The sequence below is a fragment of the Barbus barbus genome (genome assembly GCF_936440315.1).
Source record: "Barbus barbus genome assembly, chromosome: 8".
NCBI lineage: Eukaryota > Metazoa > Chordata > Actinopteri > Cypriniformes > Cyprinidae > Barbus > Barbus barbus.
Genome location: NC_136736.1, coordinates 23,770,196 through 23,789,886, shown reverse-complemented (window position 1 = coordinate 23,789,886; position 19,691 = coordinate 23,770,196). Strand labels below are relative to the sequence as shown.

Here is a 19,691-nt window from a genome sequence, read left to right as displayed (position 1 = left end):
TAGAGTGCCTCTTCCACGCCCGTTTATGAGGTTTTTCCAGTGTCTAACTATCATTAATACTGATATGTGTGTTGAGTTTCATGACATTCTAAACATGTTATCTGCCTCAAAATCACCAGAAACGAATTTTCAACTTTGACACGTTGCCATGGCAACATAATTTTAGATATCAATATTCCCTTCACAGTTTTACATCGGCCGTGTTTTGACATTATTCTGGTGAAGTTTGAAGCAAATCGAGTAAAAATAAGATGCTGAATTCAAATAATTTTGAAAACGACACACTTCCTGCAGCCAGTTGGTGGCGCTATAACTTTCAGTCATAATAGTCACATCTATCCGATCGGCATCATACAACGAACAAACCACTGGAGTTTGATCAACATCATACAATGTATGTGGACGTTATTAGGCATTTCCTGGGTCTCATTTTTCGCCATAACTTCATCGCCTCGCCACGGGCAAACCGTTCGACATATCAAAAATATCTTCGCAATTTAGCGTCCCCAATGTCTTGAGATCATGTTCACCGAGTTTGGTGGCAATCGTATGGAAATCCTCAGAGGAGTATATCAAATTCCAGAGCATGCGCTTTTTAAACAGCCCTGAATAGCCGACTTCCTGTTGGGCGGAGCCTATGACATGCTGCGCGGAAGTTGTTCGGCTCAATGAGTTCTATATGTGTACCGAGTTTCATATGAATACGTGCAAGTATGTGTGAGCTATACATCAAGCTTTCTGACAATTTTCCAGGGGGCGCCGTAGAGCCCCTGTGCCACGCCCGGGTCCCAGCCTCAGCGGCGTCCTAATGGCCGCAGGTTCCAACGTGCGTGCCAATTTTCGAGAGTTTTCGGGCACGTTAAGGCCCCCAAAAGTGCCCGGATGATTGAAATAAAAAAAAAAAAAAAAAAAAAAAAAAAAAAAAAAAAAAATAATAATCCTTAGAAGAACAATAGGGCCCTGCGCCTTACTGGCTTGGGCCCTAATAAGCCATATGCATATCAGTGACAGTGACTGTCCTCATCATATCCAGTAACATGGGCGATCCCTCCTCTTCTTCATGCACATATCAAATGAGCCTTCAGAGGGTGTGGTGGGCATCTAACAACCTCCACATCTCTGAAGCCCGTAGGAATGAAAGCATCTCTGTCTTTCTTCATCAATCAGTTCTTCTAGTGTGTCTGCAGCCCCTTTTTTGTATATCCGCCCCTTCTCTCTTTCTCTCTCGCTTTCTCTCCCAATTGATGGATTTGCGGTGTTGTTAAAACACATGCAAATGAGACAGCTGGCATCACACAAACCATGTGACCTGTCAAGGTGGGAGTGGGTTCAAAGACACGCTGTAGCAGGGAACCCTCTTTACACACATGCATGCACCCTCCCTCACTCGCTCCCTGGAATAATCCCTCCACCTCCTTCATGCCACATTTCTTTCATTTTTTCCCTGTGTCTTAATCTGAAAGAAAAAAAAGGAGCGCCAATGATAACCGAACTAAGTCTGGGATCTTCAACTGATTTATGTTCTTCCTCAGTGCAAATGTTTGCTCATGCATGAAGCTAATCACATATGTGCACTTGAACGTGCCCGTGCTCACACATGCACATATGCCTGTAGAAACAGGCCCTGTGTGTGTGTGCATGTGAGAGTTTGACAGGATCAACAGCAGGTATCCAGCAGTCGGTCTGCTACAGAAAGGCTGCCAGCTCACACACACTCACACAGACACATTCCAGCAGACTGCCCTGGCCTTGTGAGCACAGCCTTTTGCCAGGCTTCTCTCTCTCTCTCTCTCTGGCTCCAGATGATGGGTGTTTCTATACTTGATGTGAATGCATGTGGATTTTTTTTATTATTATTAGTTGGCTGCTTATCTTAATAATCATATAATTATGAGTATTATTAATTACTTTATTATTATTATTATTGCATAATTATAAAAACAACATATATATACTGTATATATATATATATATATATTGTGTGTGTGTGTGTGTGTGTATATATTCCTGATTTATTATAATATACACTACCAGTCAAAAGTCAAAAGATTATTAAAGTTTTTTAAAGAATACTCTTCTGCTCACCAAGCCTGCATTTATTTAATCCAAAATACAGCAAAAGTCGTGATGTATTGTCAAGTATGGTGACCCATACTCGAAATTGGTGCTCTGCGTTTAACCCATCCAAGTGCACACACACAGCAGTGAGTAGTGAACAAATGCACACACACACACACACACCGTGAACACACACCCGGAGCAGTGGGCAGCCATGCTGCAGCGCCCGGGGAGCAGTTGGGGGTTCGGTGCCTTGCTCAAGGGCACCTCAGTCGTGGTATTGAGGGTGGAGAGAGAGAGTAAAAGCAGTAATATTGTGAAATATTTTTACTATTTAAAATAACTGCTTTCTATTTGAATATATTTTAAAATGTAATTTATTCCTGTGATCAAAGCTACATTTTCAGCATCATAACTCCAGTCTTAAGTGTCACATGATCTTTCAGAAATCATTCTAATATGCTGATTTGCTGATTATCATATTTAAAACAGTTGAGTAATTTTTGTAACATTACACTACACCATTCAAAAGCTTGGAGTCAGTATAATTTTTATTTTTTGGGAAAGAACTTATAGAAATTAATACTTTTATTTAGCAAGGATGCTTTAACCTGATCAAAAGTGATGAAAAAAAACATTTATAATGTTACAAAACATTTGTATTTCAGATAAATGCTGTTCTTCTGGACTTTCTATTAATCAAGGAAACCTGAAAAAATTCTACTCTGTTTTAAACATAATAATAATAATAATAATAAATGTTTTTTTCAGCAGCAAATCAGAATATTAGAATGATTTCTGAAGGATCATGTGACTGGAGTAATGATAAATTCAGCTTTTTAAATCACAGGAATAAATTGCATTTTAAAATATATTCAAATAGAAAGCAGCTATTTTAAATAGTAAAAATATTTCAAAATTGTACTGTTTTTGCTGTACTTTGGATCAAATAAATGCAGGCTTGGTGAGCAGAAGAGATGTCTTTAAAAAACATTAAAAATATATACTGTTCAAAAACTAGTGTAAACACACACACACACACACACACACACACAAGATACTTACAATATGAGGTAACACTTTATTTTAAGGTGTCATGATACAGAGTAATTACCTAATTAAGTACTTAGCAGTAGCTGTAGTACTACATGAAATAAAATGTACTTACCCTGTAACTAAGTTATGGAACAGCCTGTACTTATAGTTTGTAATTATGTAGATGTAATAGGCAGCTACTGTTACATATATGTAACAGACAGCTACTTGCACACTTAAGTACAATCTTGATACACTTTATTTTAAGTAGATAATGCCTGTGTAATATTCTGTAATCTTAATGTAATTAGAAAGGTATTACATGTTTTTAAGTTGGTGGGTTAAATCAAACTAGAGTGCAGCTGGATAAGGTGTATAGTATAGAAGCACACTTAAGTACAATCTTGATACACTTTATTTAAGTAGATTATGTTTGTGTAATGGTATGTAATTGTAATGTAATTAGAAAGGTATTACATGTTTTTAAACTGTGTACTGGTGGGTTAAAGCAAACTAAGGTGCAGCTGGATAAGGTGTATAGTATAGATACACATGAAGTACACTTAAGTACAATCTTGATACACTTTATTTTAAGTAGATAATGCCTGTGTAATATTCTGTAATCTTAATGTAATTAGAAAGGTATTACATGTTTTTAAATTGGTGGGTTAAATCAAACTAGAGTGCAGCTGGATAAGGTGTATAGTATAGATGCACACTTAAGTACAATCTTGATACACTTTATTTTAAGTAGCTTATGTTTGTGTAATGGTATGTAATTGTAATGTAATTAGAAGGGTATTGCATGTTTTTAAGCTGTGTACTGGTGGGTTAAAGCAAACTAAGGTGCAGCTGGATAAGGTGTATAGTATAGATACACATGAAGTACACTTAAGTACAATCTTGATACACTTTATTTAAGTAGATTATGTTTGTGTAATGGTATGTAATTGTAATGTAATTAGAAAGGTATTGCATGTTTTTAAGCTGTGTACTGGTGGGTTAAAGCAAACTAAGGTGCAGCTGGATAAGGTGTATAGTATAGAAGCACACTTAAGTACAATCTTGATACACTTTATTTTAAGTAGCTTATGTCTGTGTACTTACATTTATAATTAACAGACTCGGTCTGTTACATATGTGTAACAGTATAGCTGCCTATTACATCTACATAATTACAAACTATAAGTACAGGCTGTTCCATAACTTAGTTACATGGTAAGTACATTTTATTTCATGTAAGTACAATGGCTATACTACTAAGTACTTAATTAGGTAATTACTCTGTATTATGGACACCTTAAAATAAAGTGTTACCCCAAGATGAAAACAATAATTTTACACAAAAATTAAGACAAGATGAAAACAATAATTTATATTCCAATTGTAGGCAGTTACATTTTGAGGTATAATTCTTCAATTATTCAAATGCAATTTTCAACAGAAAAAAAAGTGTTGCATAAAATTCATAATAATTATTGCATTATTATTTTTACAGTTTATTTTATGGATTTGAGGATAAGAGACATGAAATTATTCTTCTGATTCAATGAGTTGACAATACGCTAGCTGGCAGCTCTCTGAGTGACACTTCTTTTCAATGAACTAATGAGAAAAAAACAGATAAAATCAAATATGTATTCTTCCTGAATTAACAAAAATGATAAAGCCATCACTTATGCGCCATGAGGTTCTAATTAAAAAGACACAATGATTAATTATTGTCTTTTTTGCTTTGTAGATACATTTGCTGCCTCGTGAAAAAAACTCTTTGTTTTATAGCCTCTGATCCACAAAATCCCAGAAAAGAACAAAAAATAAAAGAGCAGAAAAAAAAATTACATTGTGTTTCAAGTTAATCAATTAATTGATGGTATACAGAGTCTTGAAACCAAAAACACACGACGCTTGTACATAACTGCCTTCCCACACCAACATTCGATTCACTAAATAGTTTCATATTTTCTCATCTCCCATTCTAAAGAATAAGATACAATTCAATTAAAAAATAATGTACAATATTTAGGTGCATTAACTGTGAAATCAAGGCAAAAGAAGTAGCTCATTTCCCTGAGAGAATGCCAATGTGGATGGCTCTTGATTTGGCAGTTCTGGTCATTTTTATGAGTTTATGCTAAATGGAATCATAAGGGTGGAGTTGTGTTTTATTCTGTGGTAAGGAGAGATCAACTTGGCAGTATTTAACAGTGCTTTGCTGTGTGTGGCAGTGTAAAGCAGATACTGTAGGTTTGTTGTTGTTTGTAGATCTATATGCTGTGTGTTTCTCAAGACTGCAAGACCCCTCTTAAGAAGCTGCTGTGTTAAAGGTCTGAGCAACAGGTTTTCGGCTACCTGCACAAAAGAAAAATCATAGATGATATTATATTTAGAAAAATAAAATAAAAAGTAATTTAATTGAATAAATGCAGTCATTTGCTCTCACCTCTGGGTCCAAAATCTCTCATGTAGCAGTTAGTGCAGTATGGCTTCTCATCGTGCTGCATACACATGTAAAAACAGTGACATTAAAAGGCAACATATATGGCATATATGACAAAGTAATCATTTATATACCTCTGCATGCTGGCCAGCCGTTAGCTGTCTTTTACACTTGTGACACTTCAAGCACAACGGGTGATAATCCCGTCCCAATGACCTCTTCTTCTCACCTGCATGGATAAAAGGTCAAAGGTTATGCAATTAGCCATGTGTGTTTACTGAAGCTGGAGTTAGTTTGGTAAGAGTCAAGGGAGCTGTTAAAAATCATGAGATACAGGTACATCTCAAAAAATTTGAATATCGTGAAAAACTGCATTTTTTTGTAACTTAATTCAAAAAGTGAAACTTTCATATATATTTTAGATTCATTACATGTAAAGTAAGACATTTCAAAAGTTAAGAGCTTACAGCTCATGAAAGTCAAAATCCAGTATCTCAAAATATTAAAATATTTCCTAAGATCTTTAGAACAAACTCCAGCATCAGTGAGGAATGGCATGGAAGCGATCAGCCTGTGGCACTGCTGAGGCACTATTGTATTGTTGGATCGACTGTTTCTCATCTTTCTCTTGAAAATATCCCATAGATTCTATATGGGGTTCAGGTCAGGCATGTTGGCTGGCCAATCAAGCACAGTAATATCATGGTCAGCAAAGCACTTGGAAGTGTTTTTGGCACTTGTCAGCAGATGGAAGCATAAAGTGCTCCAAAATCTCCTGGTAGACGGTTGCATTGACTCTAGACTTAATAAAACACAATGGACCAACATCAGCAGACGTCACGGCACCCCAAATCATCACTGACTGTGGAAACTTCAAACTGGACTTTAAGCAGCTTGGATTCTGTGCCTCTCCACTCTTCCTCCAGACTCCAGACATTGATTTGAAATGAAATGCAAAATTTAAATTTATCTGAAAAGAGGACTTTGGACCACTGAGCAACAGTCCAGTTCTTTTTCTCCTTAGCCCAGGTAAGATGCTTCTGACGTTGTCTCTGGTTCAGAAGTGGCTTGGTAGCCCTTTTCCTGAAGACGTCTGAGCGTGGTGACTCTTGATGCACTGACTCCAGCTTCAGTGCACTCCTTGTGAAGCTCTCCCAAGTGTTTGAATCAGCTTTGCTTGACAGTATTCTCAAGCTTGCGGGTATCCCTGTTGCTTGTGCACCTTTTCCTAAACCAATTTCTTCCTTCCAGTCAACTTTGCATTTAATATGCTTTGATACAGCACTCTGTGAACAGCCACTCCTTTCAGTAATGACCCTCTGTGACTTACCCTCTTTGTGGAGGGTGTCAATGAATGTCTTCTGGACCATTGCCAAGTCAGCAGTCTTCCTCATTATTGTGGTTTCAAAGAACAAGAGATATAGAATTTTTACTGTAGAGATGGTCGTTTAATGAAACTCAAATATAAATATTCTAATATATTAAGATACTGGATTTTAACTTTCATGAGCTGTAAGCTCTAATCATCAAAATAAAAACAAAAATAAAAAAAATCCTTTTGAAATGTCTTACTTTACATGTTATGAATGTAAAATATATATGAAAGTTTCACTTTTTGAAATAAGTTACAAAAAAAATTAGTTTTTGACGATATTCAAATTTTTTGAGATGTACCTGTAATTGTATGCGGTGGAGTGTTTATGTGAGTTTTGTATAGAAGCCGCAGAATGAAAAAGAAATGCTTTCTTGCAAAACTGACTTCTCAGAATTGTGAGAGGAAAACTCAAAATTGGGAGAAAAAAGTCATAATTATGAGATTTTAAAAAAATTGCAATTATTATTGATTTTTTTAATTCCGTGGCATAAACAGGCTTTCATAGTTTTGTGAATTAGTTAGCAACAGTAAAACATGTTTTCACTTACCTAAATAAATTTGGAAATTAGAATCAGTAATATTTTTATACTATTTATATCTTATTATAGTGTTTATTAATATTTTGAATAAGCTTTTATTTTTATCATTTAAGATTCAAAAGGTGCCAATTTTTGTAATTTCGTTATTTTTATATTTCTATTTTGCTTTTACTACTATACTGTTTTTACTGTTATGCCAACATATTTGAACACAATACTGACTTTTCATCATATCATATTTAAATCATATTTCAAAGGGATAGTTCACCCAAAAATTTAAATCCTGTCATTAATTTCTCACCCTCATGTCGTTCCAAACCTGTAAGACCTTCGGAACACAAATTAAGATATTTTTGATGAAATCTGAGAGCTCTCAGACACTGAGCAACTGAAATGTTCCCAGACACGCAGTAAGGACATCGGTAAAACAGTAGCTCAACTTCGATTTTGCGAAGCTACGAGATTACTTTTTGTGCGCAAAGAAAACAAAAATAGCATAGTTTATTCATAGAGTTACCATATTCCACAATTTTAGAGAGTACCACAATGCATACGCATGCTTTCCCCTGAACCTAAACAACGGTGATTCTAGGAACATTACAGTTGTGTTGCTGTCTATGGGAGGGTCAGAGAACTCGTTTGGAACGACATGAGGGTAATTAATGACAGAATTTTCATTTTGGGTGAACTATCCCTTGAACTTCACTTGCTCTGTTTTGCTGATTTCCCCCCCAAAAAAATCCATGTTTTTTTTTTTTTACTGAATTATTCCTGCTCAAAAATAATTTAAACTTGTCCCTCTGTTCGTAAGTATTGTCATAAAGACTATTTGTGGCTCTGTAAATTTGCCTCAAATGTCTATTGAATGTGCAATACTGTAAAGCAAACACATCTTACTTTCTTTTTTTTCTACATGTTGAGGGATGGGTTATAATCATTTTAGTTTTAAACACACTCGTAAGATTTCACATTTTAGATTCCTCAATCTTTCGATTCCACATTCATTTTGAACTGCATTCCTATTCTCAGTTCTATGTAGGCTAGATATTACCCTTTCATGTGGCCCAGCACGAGCCCTCCTACCGAAAGCCTGACCTTAACCATTGGACAAGAAACCTCTAAACCGACCCAGGACCAGACTAAAGCTGAACCTCCTACCAACTTCTTGGGTCAGCTTTTCTCTTTCTGGCAGAACCAAATACTGCTTTTTTCTTCAGTCTTAATACTGAAAGCCCACTAGCACCTACAGGGTTTTTCTGGCCAAATTCTCAACTTTCTTTAACTGTCCATAGGTTTCTGCGTTGCAATTTAAACAGTCAAGCCTATTCTACTTCCTGTGCTCGTGTGACTCATGTCGTGAGATGCTGATGGCGGTTAGGAAACTGCAGAATGATTAACGCTGCACAAAGGCATTGAGATGAGGTATACACAAACTTGGTTACACAGCAACTAGTTTATTTTACCTAGCGTAAAGGCAGAAACTAAAGCTAATTTGAATTTAGCATGCTCTGCTGCTATTATAATACATTATTACACAACTAGACATGAGAACACACAACTTGAGCACAATATAATCTAAATACAACTGAAATACTACAACAGCGAGTCAAAATAATGGGGACTTTTGAGTCAAAACAGAACCTTATCTGAAGTTTTGCAGCTAAACACAAACATGCAGCGGCCCAATGCTTTACATTGATGCTATTCAGTGTTGATAACTACATTAACACCTCTTTCTACAACACTCTGCGGTGAACGCAAGACGTTATCACAGAACTATACATGCGAACACACAACTTGGGTACAATATAATCTAAATACTACAGAAATACCACATTAGCAAGTCAAAATGGCCACTTTCAGGCCAAAACAGAACCTGATCCGTGTTTTTGCAGCTAAACACAAAACATACAGCAGCTCCTCGCTCTACATTTATGTTTCTCAGTGTTGATAACTATATAAAACCTCAAAATCATCTTAATCAGTATGCGTTAAGCATTTTAAAGATGTTTCCCTCCGACCCCAGATGCCACTCACCAAAATAAACAGGCTTCCCACATACAGGACAGAAGCTCACCATGGTTGTAGCAGATCTCTAATAGTTTGTGATGTGTGAGATGTTGAGATGCAGGAAATATGCGAGTGTCTCAACTGTGACAGCCTTTTGGTACAGCAAAGGATGTGGCAAGAGGTGCAGTGACAGGAAGCAAGAAATGATTTCAAAAGAAAATACGCTCAATTCAAACAGCCAGGCGACAGAGAGGAGGAAAATGTTGGTCAGAAGTGAGTATGGGTGCTGTGATATGATGAGTCTGTCATTGCAGGGTTGGACTTAAGTCAGTCTTGCTGTTTTAAAGACACTTCACACTTCTGCTGTGGTCAGTCGTTGCGGTTTGAAATCAAAGATGATGCTGAGGGCCGTGTGAGGTCATCAGACTTGTTGGAGTCGGTTATGAAATGAAAGCTTGTGGCTTGTTTGTTGGATGCGAGTCAAAGAAACAACAGAGAGGGAGACTGAGAGGGACAGAGAGAACGAGAGCGACACAGATGTCAGCCACTCGGATTTCATAGGTTGTCATGGTCGCCGCTTCTCAGCCCCTCGATCTGTCCGCTCGCCCTTTTTCATCCTCTTTCTCTCCATCTGAGAGATTAAAAAGCTCCAGTGTGGGAGAACAGGAGTTTAGGAGAAACCCAAAACTGCTGCCACACACACACAGAGAGAGTGATGACATCACCGAAAGGCACTTGATTGGATGAGCACAGAAAGCCGTGAGAAGGAGAGTCATTGAAGCCGAGACTGAGAGCGTGTTTTGTGTATGTGTGTGTTGAGATATAAAGGATGAATAAGAGTCTGGCTTGAGCTGCAATGCACTATTGCCCTCAATTTAGCATGATTTATACACATACACACTACTCCTCCACAATATGTGTGAGCTGGAAGGGAAAACACATAGACTTCATTTAAATAGGACAAGCTTTGTTATGGTCTGCATGCGTGTCTGAACAATTCAATGTGGAATTCCCTCATGTGATTTTTTTATACATATAATAAATAGCCTAGTAAATGCTCAGCTGCAACTGAAAATTTATAGATTTTGTTAACTCAGATTCTAATGCTTTTTGTCTATGAATGTATGTGTTGCCTTCACTTTTTGATTGATAGTTGCATTGTTGGAGTATTTAAAAAAAAGACAATAAATGGGCAGTCTTTAGAGGTGCTCTCACTACTTTTTTTCCTATTCTATATTTTTTCCTCATTAAAATATCATTTTTAAATCATGTGCATTTATATGGGATGAAGATTCCAAGAAGTAGTTTAATAAAAGCTGTTTTATTTTACATGGAGCAGTTGCCTCAAAGAAGCTGGCATGTTGACGGACACTTTTGTTATATATTCATCATAGCTGAAACATATTTTATATGTCGTCGGCATGATTTCTGAAGTATAATGTGACACCGAAGACTGAAGTAATGACTGCTGAACATTCAGCTTTATCATCACAGGAATAAATTACATTTTAAAATATATTAAAAAACAGTTATTGCACATTGTAATAATATTTCACAATATTACTGTATTTGGGATCAAATAAATGCAGGCTTTAAAATAAAACATTAAAAATAGGTAGTGTAGTTCCACAGGTGTGTACCACAGATACACAGAGGGTCAACTAGAGTGTGTTTCTGTTGGACAGGTGAGTGTCAAGCATGAGTCTCTTCTCAGCATTTGGTCCAATGGTTGCTCAATAGTCTTGTGTATACTGAACCAACTTCATTCAGTGAGGGATAAAAAAAACATTTCCCATCAAGCCTAACTGGGAACTTCACCAAACAGCAGAGTCAGAGCCCTGTCCACATGAGCGCTTGTTCACACACACACACACACACACACACACATACACATACGCACACTCCAGCGTCTACTGCCAAACTACACAGAGAAGAGCAAAACAGGGTTAGAGGAAGGGAGGGCTTCTCTTTCTGTCCTTTTTCATGCTGGTTTGGTTTGGCTCTGACAAACTAGCCTAAATCCTCTTCTTTCTGGCTGAGAAATGGAGGAGAGGGGATAGAATAAGAGTAGGGGAAAGTGGGGTAATGATGATTAAGAGGTTTGCGCCCTCTTAATCATGCAAACTGTGGACAGTTTCTGCCATGTGAATACATATTTAGAAAGTACTCACCACATACAGCTGCCCAGATGCACATGAAAACAGTTGTTTGCACTTCAAAGTATATTTTCTACATGACACATAAGACTAATCTTCGGTCAAAGCAGATTTATTCAGGACTAAAAATATACATTATACATGTTGGTGAATTGCCAATGAAAAAAAACATGTAAATTATTTGGCTAAAGATTACCCATGAATTATAAAAAGAAGCATCCCAAAATGGTCGCTGTGGGACAAAGTGAGTCAGATGCGGGTAAGCAGTGTCAGTGAAATATTATTTAAAAATGCAGACTGTTTTACTACACATTTAAATATTCTAAATATTACCAGGAACCATCTAGAACTGCAATAAATAAATTAAAACGGTAAAAAATGATTCTCTTTTAGTTGATATTGTTTTTATTTCCCTTGTCATATTATTGACAGGCCTATTACTTGTTCATTTCATTGCATTACTCTTATCTAGCATAGCTACACAAATGAGAATAAACATGAACAAAGAATTTTGAGGTGTGCCGATAAATAGAGAATCTATTTTTTGCTTTCTTGCAGAGTAAGTAAGAGCAGCCTATAGTTATTTTGAAGTAACTGAACTTCTATAATTGATTAGCCACTCTTACCAATTGTGTGACTTAATTCAACAAAGAATTTTGATTGATTCAAAATGCTAACTCCTGAGTCTTTTTGAATGATTCATGAAAAGAATCAACTCAAAGAGTTACTCTACTGGTTGAAAGTTTGGAATATTAAATTTTTTTTATGTTGTTTCTTATATGCTCACCAAGACTGTATTTTACCAAAAAATGCAGTAAACACAATAATATTGTGAAATATTATTACAAAAAAGAACAGTTTTCTATTTGAATGTATTTTAAAAATTCATTTATTCCTGCGACAGCAAAGCTGAATTTTAAGCATATTAGTATGACTTCTGAAGGACCATGTGACACTGAAGACTGGATTTTAAATTTAATTTTTTTTTCACAATATTTCTAATTTTACTGTATTTTTGTTTAAATAAATGCAGCCTTGGTGTGCATAAGAGGCTTCTTTAAAAACATTAAAAAAATTCTAAAATCATATTCCAAACTTTTGACCAGTACTGTTAGCGAATGGAAGATCATGATTAGTATTTGTAGAGGTTTTGCTGTTATGGGTATTTGTGTTTAAAACCCACTTCATACAATACTGACAAGCATTAATAGCATGTCATAAAGCATGTTTATGTGAACAGTATGTGGCATGTTAAGTTCCAGAGCAGCAGGCCTTAGACAAGCTGCCTTGTGTGTGATGCATGCATGAATGTGTGTGTGTTATAATGTTTGTAAGTCTCAGTAGGTTTTGGCATGACATCCATGGGCAAAGAGACGTAAAAGCAGACAGCGAATCTATGCCCCACATACCAGAAACTTGGCAAACACATTCGATCTCTGATGTTAACAGGGAAGACGCAGCACGGGACGCCTAGACCAGGATCCCACTATATCTACTCCAAAAGACATCACAGCCATTCCCAATCAGTAAACTCATCTGTCCCAGCCAACTGGTGATGTCTAACTATTCAAAGACAGCTTAAGATATCCCAGCTGCTATACCAGAATGCACCATTTTTGAAGAACAACAATAAAACTTATTTTAGGCTTAGTAGACGTGTTTTTATGTTTACAGGCCCGCAGAGGTGATTAAACCCAGGTCTTCCACTAATTAATGCTGACTACCAACACCCAAGTCGACGCGTCTTAATCAAAACCGGCTTTCAGCTTACAGTGTGAAAATGTGGTCATTTATAATTGCATTCAGAAGGAAGAGCGAGTCAGCCAGCAGAACGAAAGACTCTTAAATGTGTTGATTCTTGCCTTTGCATTCTTGCCATTTCTCTTCAACCTTTTTCTGTCTTATAGTTTTTTCCTCTCAGTTCTCATGCGAAGCAGCCAATGCCCTCAGATTTGGTTTGGCTTAAACGCAAGGAGGCCGGCCGCTCTCCTCCCTTCTCCCTCTCTCATTTCCTGTGTTTTTTTCCTTCTTTCTCTCGCTCATTCTCACCCAGCTCTCTTCCTCTCTCTCGGTCTCGCTCGCTCTCTCTTTTTTGAGACTAGTCACACTGGTTTTAGAGGGTTCCAGTAATTCCTTTGTCCTTTAAATAAATAATGCAAAGCACAGCTGCCTCTGGCTTATGTGCATATACAAATTTCACTGCATTACAAAGATCTCTTGATGAATAAAATCTGCCAGGTCAAGGTTAAGGAAAAAAGAGTGCTGGGAATGGGCACAGTGTAACAATTGAAAACATGAAACTACTGTAAAATATTAATCAAGTGTTAATAAAAGAGTTGTATACTTAAAAGCAAGTTTTTCACCATGTTTAATATTGCATTAGATCAGAATCCGAGCGCATGTTAATTTTTAATTTGAGCGTATCAGCATTTTAAATCATCAGCCCTGCCTGAATTTTAATTATCCCTGAATATTAGTGAGGAATCGTATGCTATGCCCCCCCCCCCCCAAACCCCCCAAACCCCCCACCTTCGCCATCTCACCCTTTGTTTCTCCTCTCTCTCCTCATACAGCTGGTGTATGCTGAGTGCCCCTCCCCCACCATTTGAACAAACCAATAAGAGGGCCTATTGGCCGAGTCCCCCCCCCCCCTCCAGGCCCTTACACACACACTCCCTACCCCCATCCTCTCTCTCCCCATCCCCCTATCCCTCTCTCTATCACTCCCCCATATTTCCTTTCAAAGCAGCCCCTCTTGCTGCCATCTCTCGCCCAATCTTTAAATTATCACTACAGAACACGCCTACTATAAGTGTTTCAACGTAACCGGGAAAGATCTTACTCTTTACCAATAAAGAGGTAATAGGACATGCATAAAATGATTTCTGGTAAGCATATGACTCGCATGTGAGTGTGTTTTCAAAAGAAAGTGAGATAAGAACAGTGTGTCAAGGTGGGATTTGAAAATGGGACTCGCACACCCACATGCACACTCATCACAGCTCCTATGTGACTCATTGAAGACTTCCTGAAGAAAAAATGCATGAAAAAAGATTCAAAAGCAGCCCCCTTTAAACCATATCTCAGGACATACTAGTACTACTACAGTTTGACATAAATTTGATACCTAGACTAAATTACATTAATTCAAGACTAAAATAAGTTAATCTAGAATCATGTTTCTTAAAAGTTTCTTTAAAATCCTTGTTTTGTGTTGGTCGACTTACATGTCCACACCATTGGCACTGGCCAACAAGAAGAGGCGTGATCAGGTTTAAATGTCCAACAAGCCCTAGAGAATGGCCCGTGTTAACCACTACAGGCGAAGCAAATCAAACGTTTACATTAATCGAAAAAGTGCAGGGTACATTTAAGTGAATGGAGGCACTTTACACGAGTTGTCAAGATAAATTGGAGAAGCATCTAACATTTGTAAATTATTCACGCGTTTCCCCTTCAGCGGCGCATCTCTCTAGTTTGCATTCCCTTCAGTGCTCCAACTAGACCAGAGCAATAGAAACACGATAGATGCCATATGGGCAGGACCTATTTAATAATAATAATAATAATTATTATTATTATATGAGTTAAATAGTTACAGAAATAACTATTTTACAATTTTATTTTAATTTTAAAAACACATAACAAACAAAATACACAAGATAAACATGTTCAGAACATAAATAAAAATATAATGCTCCCTACAGTTGGACAATAAGAGGAAAGAATAAAACCAAGTGAAAGTGGTAAAGAAAAGTTTTCAGTCTAAAATTCTTTACATTTGGAGATGGTAATATTTATATGATTTGCAGCATTCCTCTTTAAATCATTAATCAAGCCCTAATAAGCAGGCTAAATTGAAAAACAACAGAAATACCAGGGTAAAATAAATGTCACTATTATTTGCTGTATGAATGAAAATGTTTCTTATCTTGTAGTGGGAAATGTTGTAACAACGGCACTGTTTGTACATTAATTACAGTAGCCATAATAAATAATATGTCTAAAATACTCTCTAAACTAGTTTTATTTGTAGAATAAACCTATATAGGAATAACATTTACAATTTTGAGACATAAAATTGCACAAAATGCTACAGACATAGAAACCATTAGCCACAATGATCTATCCACACACACATTTTAAGCTGCAATGTAAGTTAAAAATGTGTAGAAATGACAGATGATTTACCAGTTGATGTTTTCATTGTTTCCCGAGGGATTTCACTTAATAGATATTGGCGTTTGTCTTTCATTTCAGTTGAACTGTGAAGTGGGCCTCATGTATGTATAATTTGAGATTCCTCTTCATTATTGTGGTGCGTGGCTCTGTGCTCGGCTGCTCTGGCCTGCAGTGCTGGAGCTGTGAGATCTCGCTGATGGTCTGTCACATTATTTCTCACTGACACCGTCTGAGTGCAGGAGCACCACGCCAAGAGATCAGCTCAAAAACACACAGCTCCGGGTGAGTTCCGCTTTTTATTCCATAGTTAATATATACACGCGTTTCTTTGAGTGGGAGGAGTGGGGAAAAGAGCTTTTTTCGCCGTTTTTCCACTGGTGTAAATATAATTAGGGACTTTTGAACGCTTCAGCTCTCGCTGATCGCTACAAAACACAGTTTATAAATATAAATGTTTGTCAAAACCCAGGCAGATTCATTAGCGATGAGCGGCCTGTTCGGGACATGTGGCCCTGGGGTTTTAAAGGACGTCCAAGGCTTTATTTGTGGTAGTTTTGTGAGACTAAAGGCAGATGGTGGACTAAAGCCAGCGCGACATTCACTGCTAACACAAGCTAATACATCTCCATGGTTTCACTCTAAATGTGATTTAAATCAGTTAAACACTGTCCGGAAAAGTAAGGCGTGTTTTTATAGAGTATATCTTTGTGTTATGTGTGTTAGAAGAGCGGTAGACGGACAATATTAGAGGTATTTGTGTGTTTTTGTGTAGCTGGGAGCTAACGCTAGCGGTTCACGGAAGTGTGTGATAACCAGCTGCTCTCTCCTATTTATATACTTTATTTATTGACTGTATTCATCATAAACACAACGCACGTGCGTGCTGTGTTGTGTAGCGCATCGCAGCTAGTTTTGTGTTGTTTTTATTTCTTCTTTGATGTGACTTGCCTTGGGTTCGGAAGTTTGGCGTTTAAAACGTATTTAAAATGCTTTAGATATCACAGAAGCCGCAACGAAGGCTTTTATTGATCCTTTTATAATAGTTTTGTATGTAGAAAGTAGGACTCGCCTAGAAGGAATGAAGCTAGTAAAACAAAAAGGGAATTTAAACCTCATCAGCTCGTCTATAGATCAGTTTTAATCTCCAGCTGTTGCATCGTCCCACCTTACTATAAATAGTGATGTTTAAAAAGAAAAAAGACTAGTACATGTTAGCTAACTTATTTTTAAAGTTAAAAAGCAAATTAACTAATTCAGTTTAAATTGTATTAAAAAGTTAAAAAAAGTAGCCTATATATAGAAGTTATAGCATGTAGATACAAAAAATATACCAGTGCTCTCCAGTGATGCTTGTAACATTGTCTCTATTTTGTACAGTATTTTGTCACTATCTTGTTCAGATTTTAATGTAAATGTAACAATTTTCACATTTTTTGAGTTTTTGGTTCTAATCGCTGAAATATTTTAGTAACTCTCTGGTGTTTTAAGTTCTTTTTAGTTTTATAAATGTTTTAATAACTGGAGCTGTGTATTTGAATGGTGCCTATTGTTTGTAAGCATTTTAATGACCGAGCTGTGTTTTTTTTTTTTAAACAGTGTTTTTAATCTGTAAGTGTTTTCTGGCGTGGAATTGGAGAGGAGGAAGCGAGAGAGGGGGACTCATATAAGCCGAAAGGAAATGCCAATCGCCACTACTGGTCATTCAGCGTCTCGAGAGCCCTGCGTCTGTTCCCCGGACCCCGTCCCCAAGCGTGCTGATTTATGCGAGGACGCAGGGGCCCAGCCAACGGAATACGGGGGTTCGGAGGGGGGCCACAGCCTGGGCAGCACTAGACTCTCTGGAGCGCTTGAGAGCTCCTCTGCGACGTCTCATTCACCTCCCACTTCCCCTTTCCACCACCACCATCATCATCATCCCTATCCAGTGATTATGGAGCCCCCCAGGACTCGATCACGCTCGCGGTCTGGATTTTACCACGGTGGATTATCTAACTCGAACGGTAATGCTGGGAGTGGCGGCAGTGCGCTAAGTCCAGCTGGAGGTCTAAGCCACCACCACCACCACCAACAGCAGCTCGGAGCTGCTCTTGGACACATGGAAAACCTGCGCCCACCCGGGAACATGCTTTCCCCTGGCGCCCACAGACACACAGGGCCTGGAACGCACAGAAACTCCGGAGCAGGTAAGACCGCCTTAAACCTCCAGTCTAATTTAGGGTTATGGATCTCATTTCAACTTGGAAGTGTAAAAAAGACAAGACTTTTCTGACAAGAAAAGTAAGAATTCTTTTTTACTGTGTTGAGATTTCATGTTGTCCCATATTTGATTGGAACATGGTCTCCCCAGGATCGATGGCCTAAGTATAGATGTGTTTTGACTACATCTGACAAGATAGGGGTGAAGACAGCTACAGGCTCTTCCCCATACATTTATTGATGTTTGCTGCATTTATTGTTATTTAGAACAGTGTTGGACTGATTAAACACTGTGGATTATTCAATCAGAATATATGTAGAATACAGTTACAAATATCAGCCATCTCATTATTAATATAAACTTTACTTATTTAGTTATTTACTTAAGTCAGTGTTTGAATCCAAAATGGATCTCCTTTACATTTAAATACTGGAATGAAGTGAGGCTGATCATCTCAGACTGAAAGTAAAGGCTGAAAGTTATGCACAGGCTTCATTTGAGCTCTGATTTCTTCATAATGGACTTAAAGCTTTATCAGCAAGTATGCAAGTAACCTGACAGACTTTGTGCCGTTAAGGGTCATGATATGGCATTTCTCCTTAAAACAGACTTTATTTCTTCATTAATGTTGATTAAGCTCTGATGAGCATTCTTATTGACTCTTAAGGTAAGCTTATACTTCTTTATCTGCGGTCCGCTCTGTCTTGCACAGAGCCATGTCTGCACAAGGGTGGCGGAAGTATGCATTGGGCTGTAGCACCACATGGTTTATCTTAAGCAGCAGATTTGACAAGATGCTGTTTCGTGCATAATGTATTATACGTGCAAGCAGACAGACTTGCATTCATTCAGTTACACAAGTTGTGACTATTCTCCCCTGTTTTGGATGCTTAATGTTGTTATTTGCTGGTCCAAAATAGCACAGTGCTTACCCTCACAGTATGGGACAATTGTTCCCACTGAATTTAGGGTTTAAGTTAATAATTGTCCCGATCGCGCACGTCTGTCTAACGGCATCACAGCGCTTTATGATTTCAGTATAGCCGAATAGAAATTCCAAGATGTATAAAGCGTTCAAGCCTCTGGCATCCTTATTTTCTGCCACATGATTGGCATAATCAGCCACAGCACTTCCTTTTAGCTATAGACAACAAGCTGGCGGGACCAAATGCACATGCACCCATGTGTTCACGCACCTAGAGTTAATGTAGCCACTGCTCATATATATATATATATATATATATATTAGTATAAGATGGTATATATTATATATTGACGTATATATTAAGACATGAGCGGGGCTTTGATTTACATAACACATGGGAAATATAAAAATTGAAGAAAAAAAAAAGTGCAGGATCTGTATGACCATGCATGAATGTGTGAAGGGGGTGGATTGTAATATCTCAGGTGTTGTGCTTTAAGCTCAGGTGTGTTTGCCTACTGGCAGTTTTTGCTTTTTTGTGGCCGAGGTGCACCACACACGCACACACACACTTTACTAAAAAGCCCAGACTGGAAATACCTGTCTGATGGAGTGAGCGTCAAGCAACCTGCTTTGCCTGCCTGCTGCCACCACTGCACCAACTAGACTTGTGTGTGTGTGAGCTTTGTTGGGGCTGTTTGTCATTAATCAAGTCTTTACCCTCTTTCTGTCCTATGATTTGTCCTGAAATGCGAATGCATCTAGGTGGGAGCA

General features: G+C 37.7%; 2 protein-coding genes across 2 annotated transcripts in view; one reads left to right on the top strand and one right to left on the bottom strand.

Annotated features, from left to right (window-relative positions):
- Positions 1-3,990: 3,990 nt before the first annotated feature.
- LOC306873411 (cysteine-rich protein 1-like) lies at positions 3,991-9,585 on the bottom strand. Its single transcript, XM_079422678.1, has 4 exons — positions 9,485-9,585; positions 5,668-5,762; positions 5,537-5,591; positions 3,991-5,445 (listed from the first exon to the last, which is right to left on the bottom strand). Exons 1-4 carry the CDS (start codon positions 9,525-9,527, stop codon positions 5,399-5,401), a joined length of 240 nt encoding a protein of 79 aa, XP_079278804.1. The 5' UTR covers positions 9,528-9,585; the 3' UTR covers positions 3,991-5,398.
- Positions 9,586-15,965: 6,380 nt separating this feature from the next.
- Positions 15,966-19,691, top strand: part of LOC306874400 (E3 ubiquitin-protein ligase RNF38-like) — a 43,580-nt gene continuing 39,854 nt past the window's right edge. The window contains exons 1-2 of the mRNA XM_079424418.1: positions 15,966-16,077; positions 17,392-17,978. Coding sequence (XP_079280544.1) covers positions 17,474-17,978 — 505 coding nt within the window. The 5' untranslated portion in view covers positions 15,966-16,077; positions 17,392-17,473. The remainder of the gene's footprint in view (positions 16,078-17,391; positions 17,979-19,691) is intronic.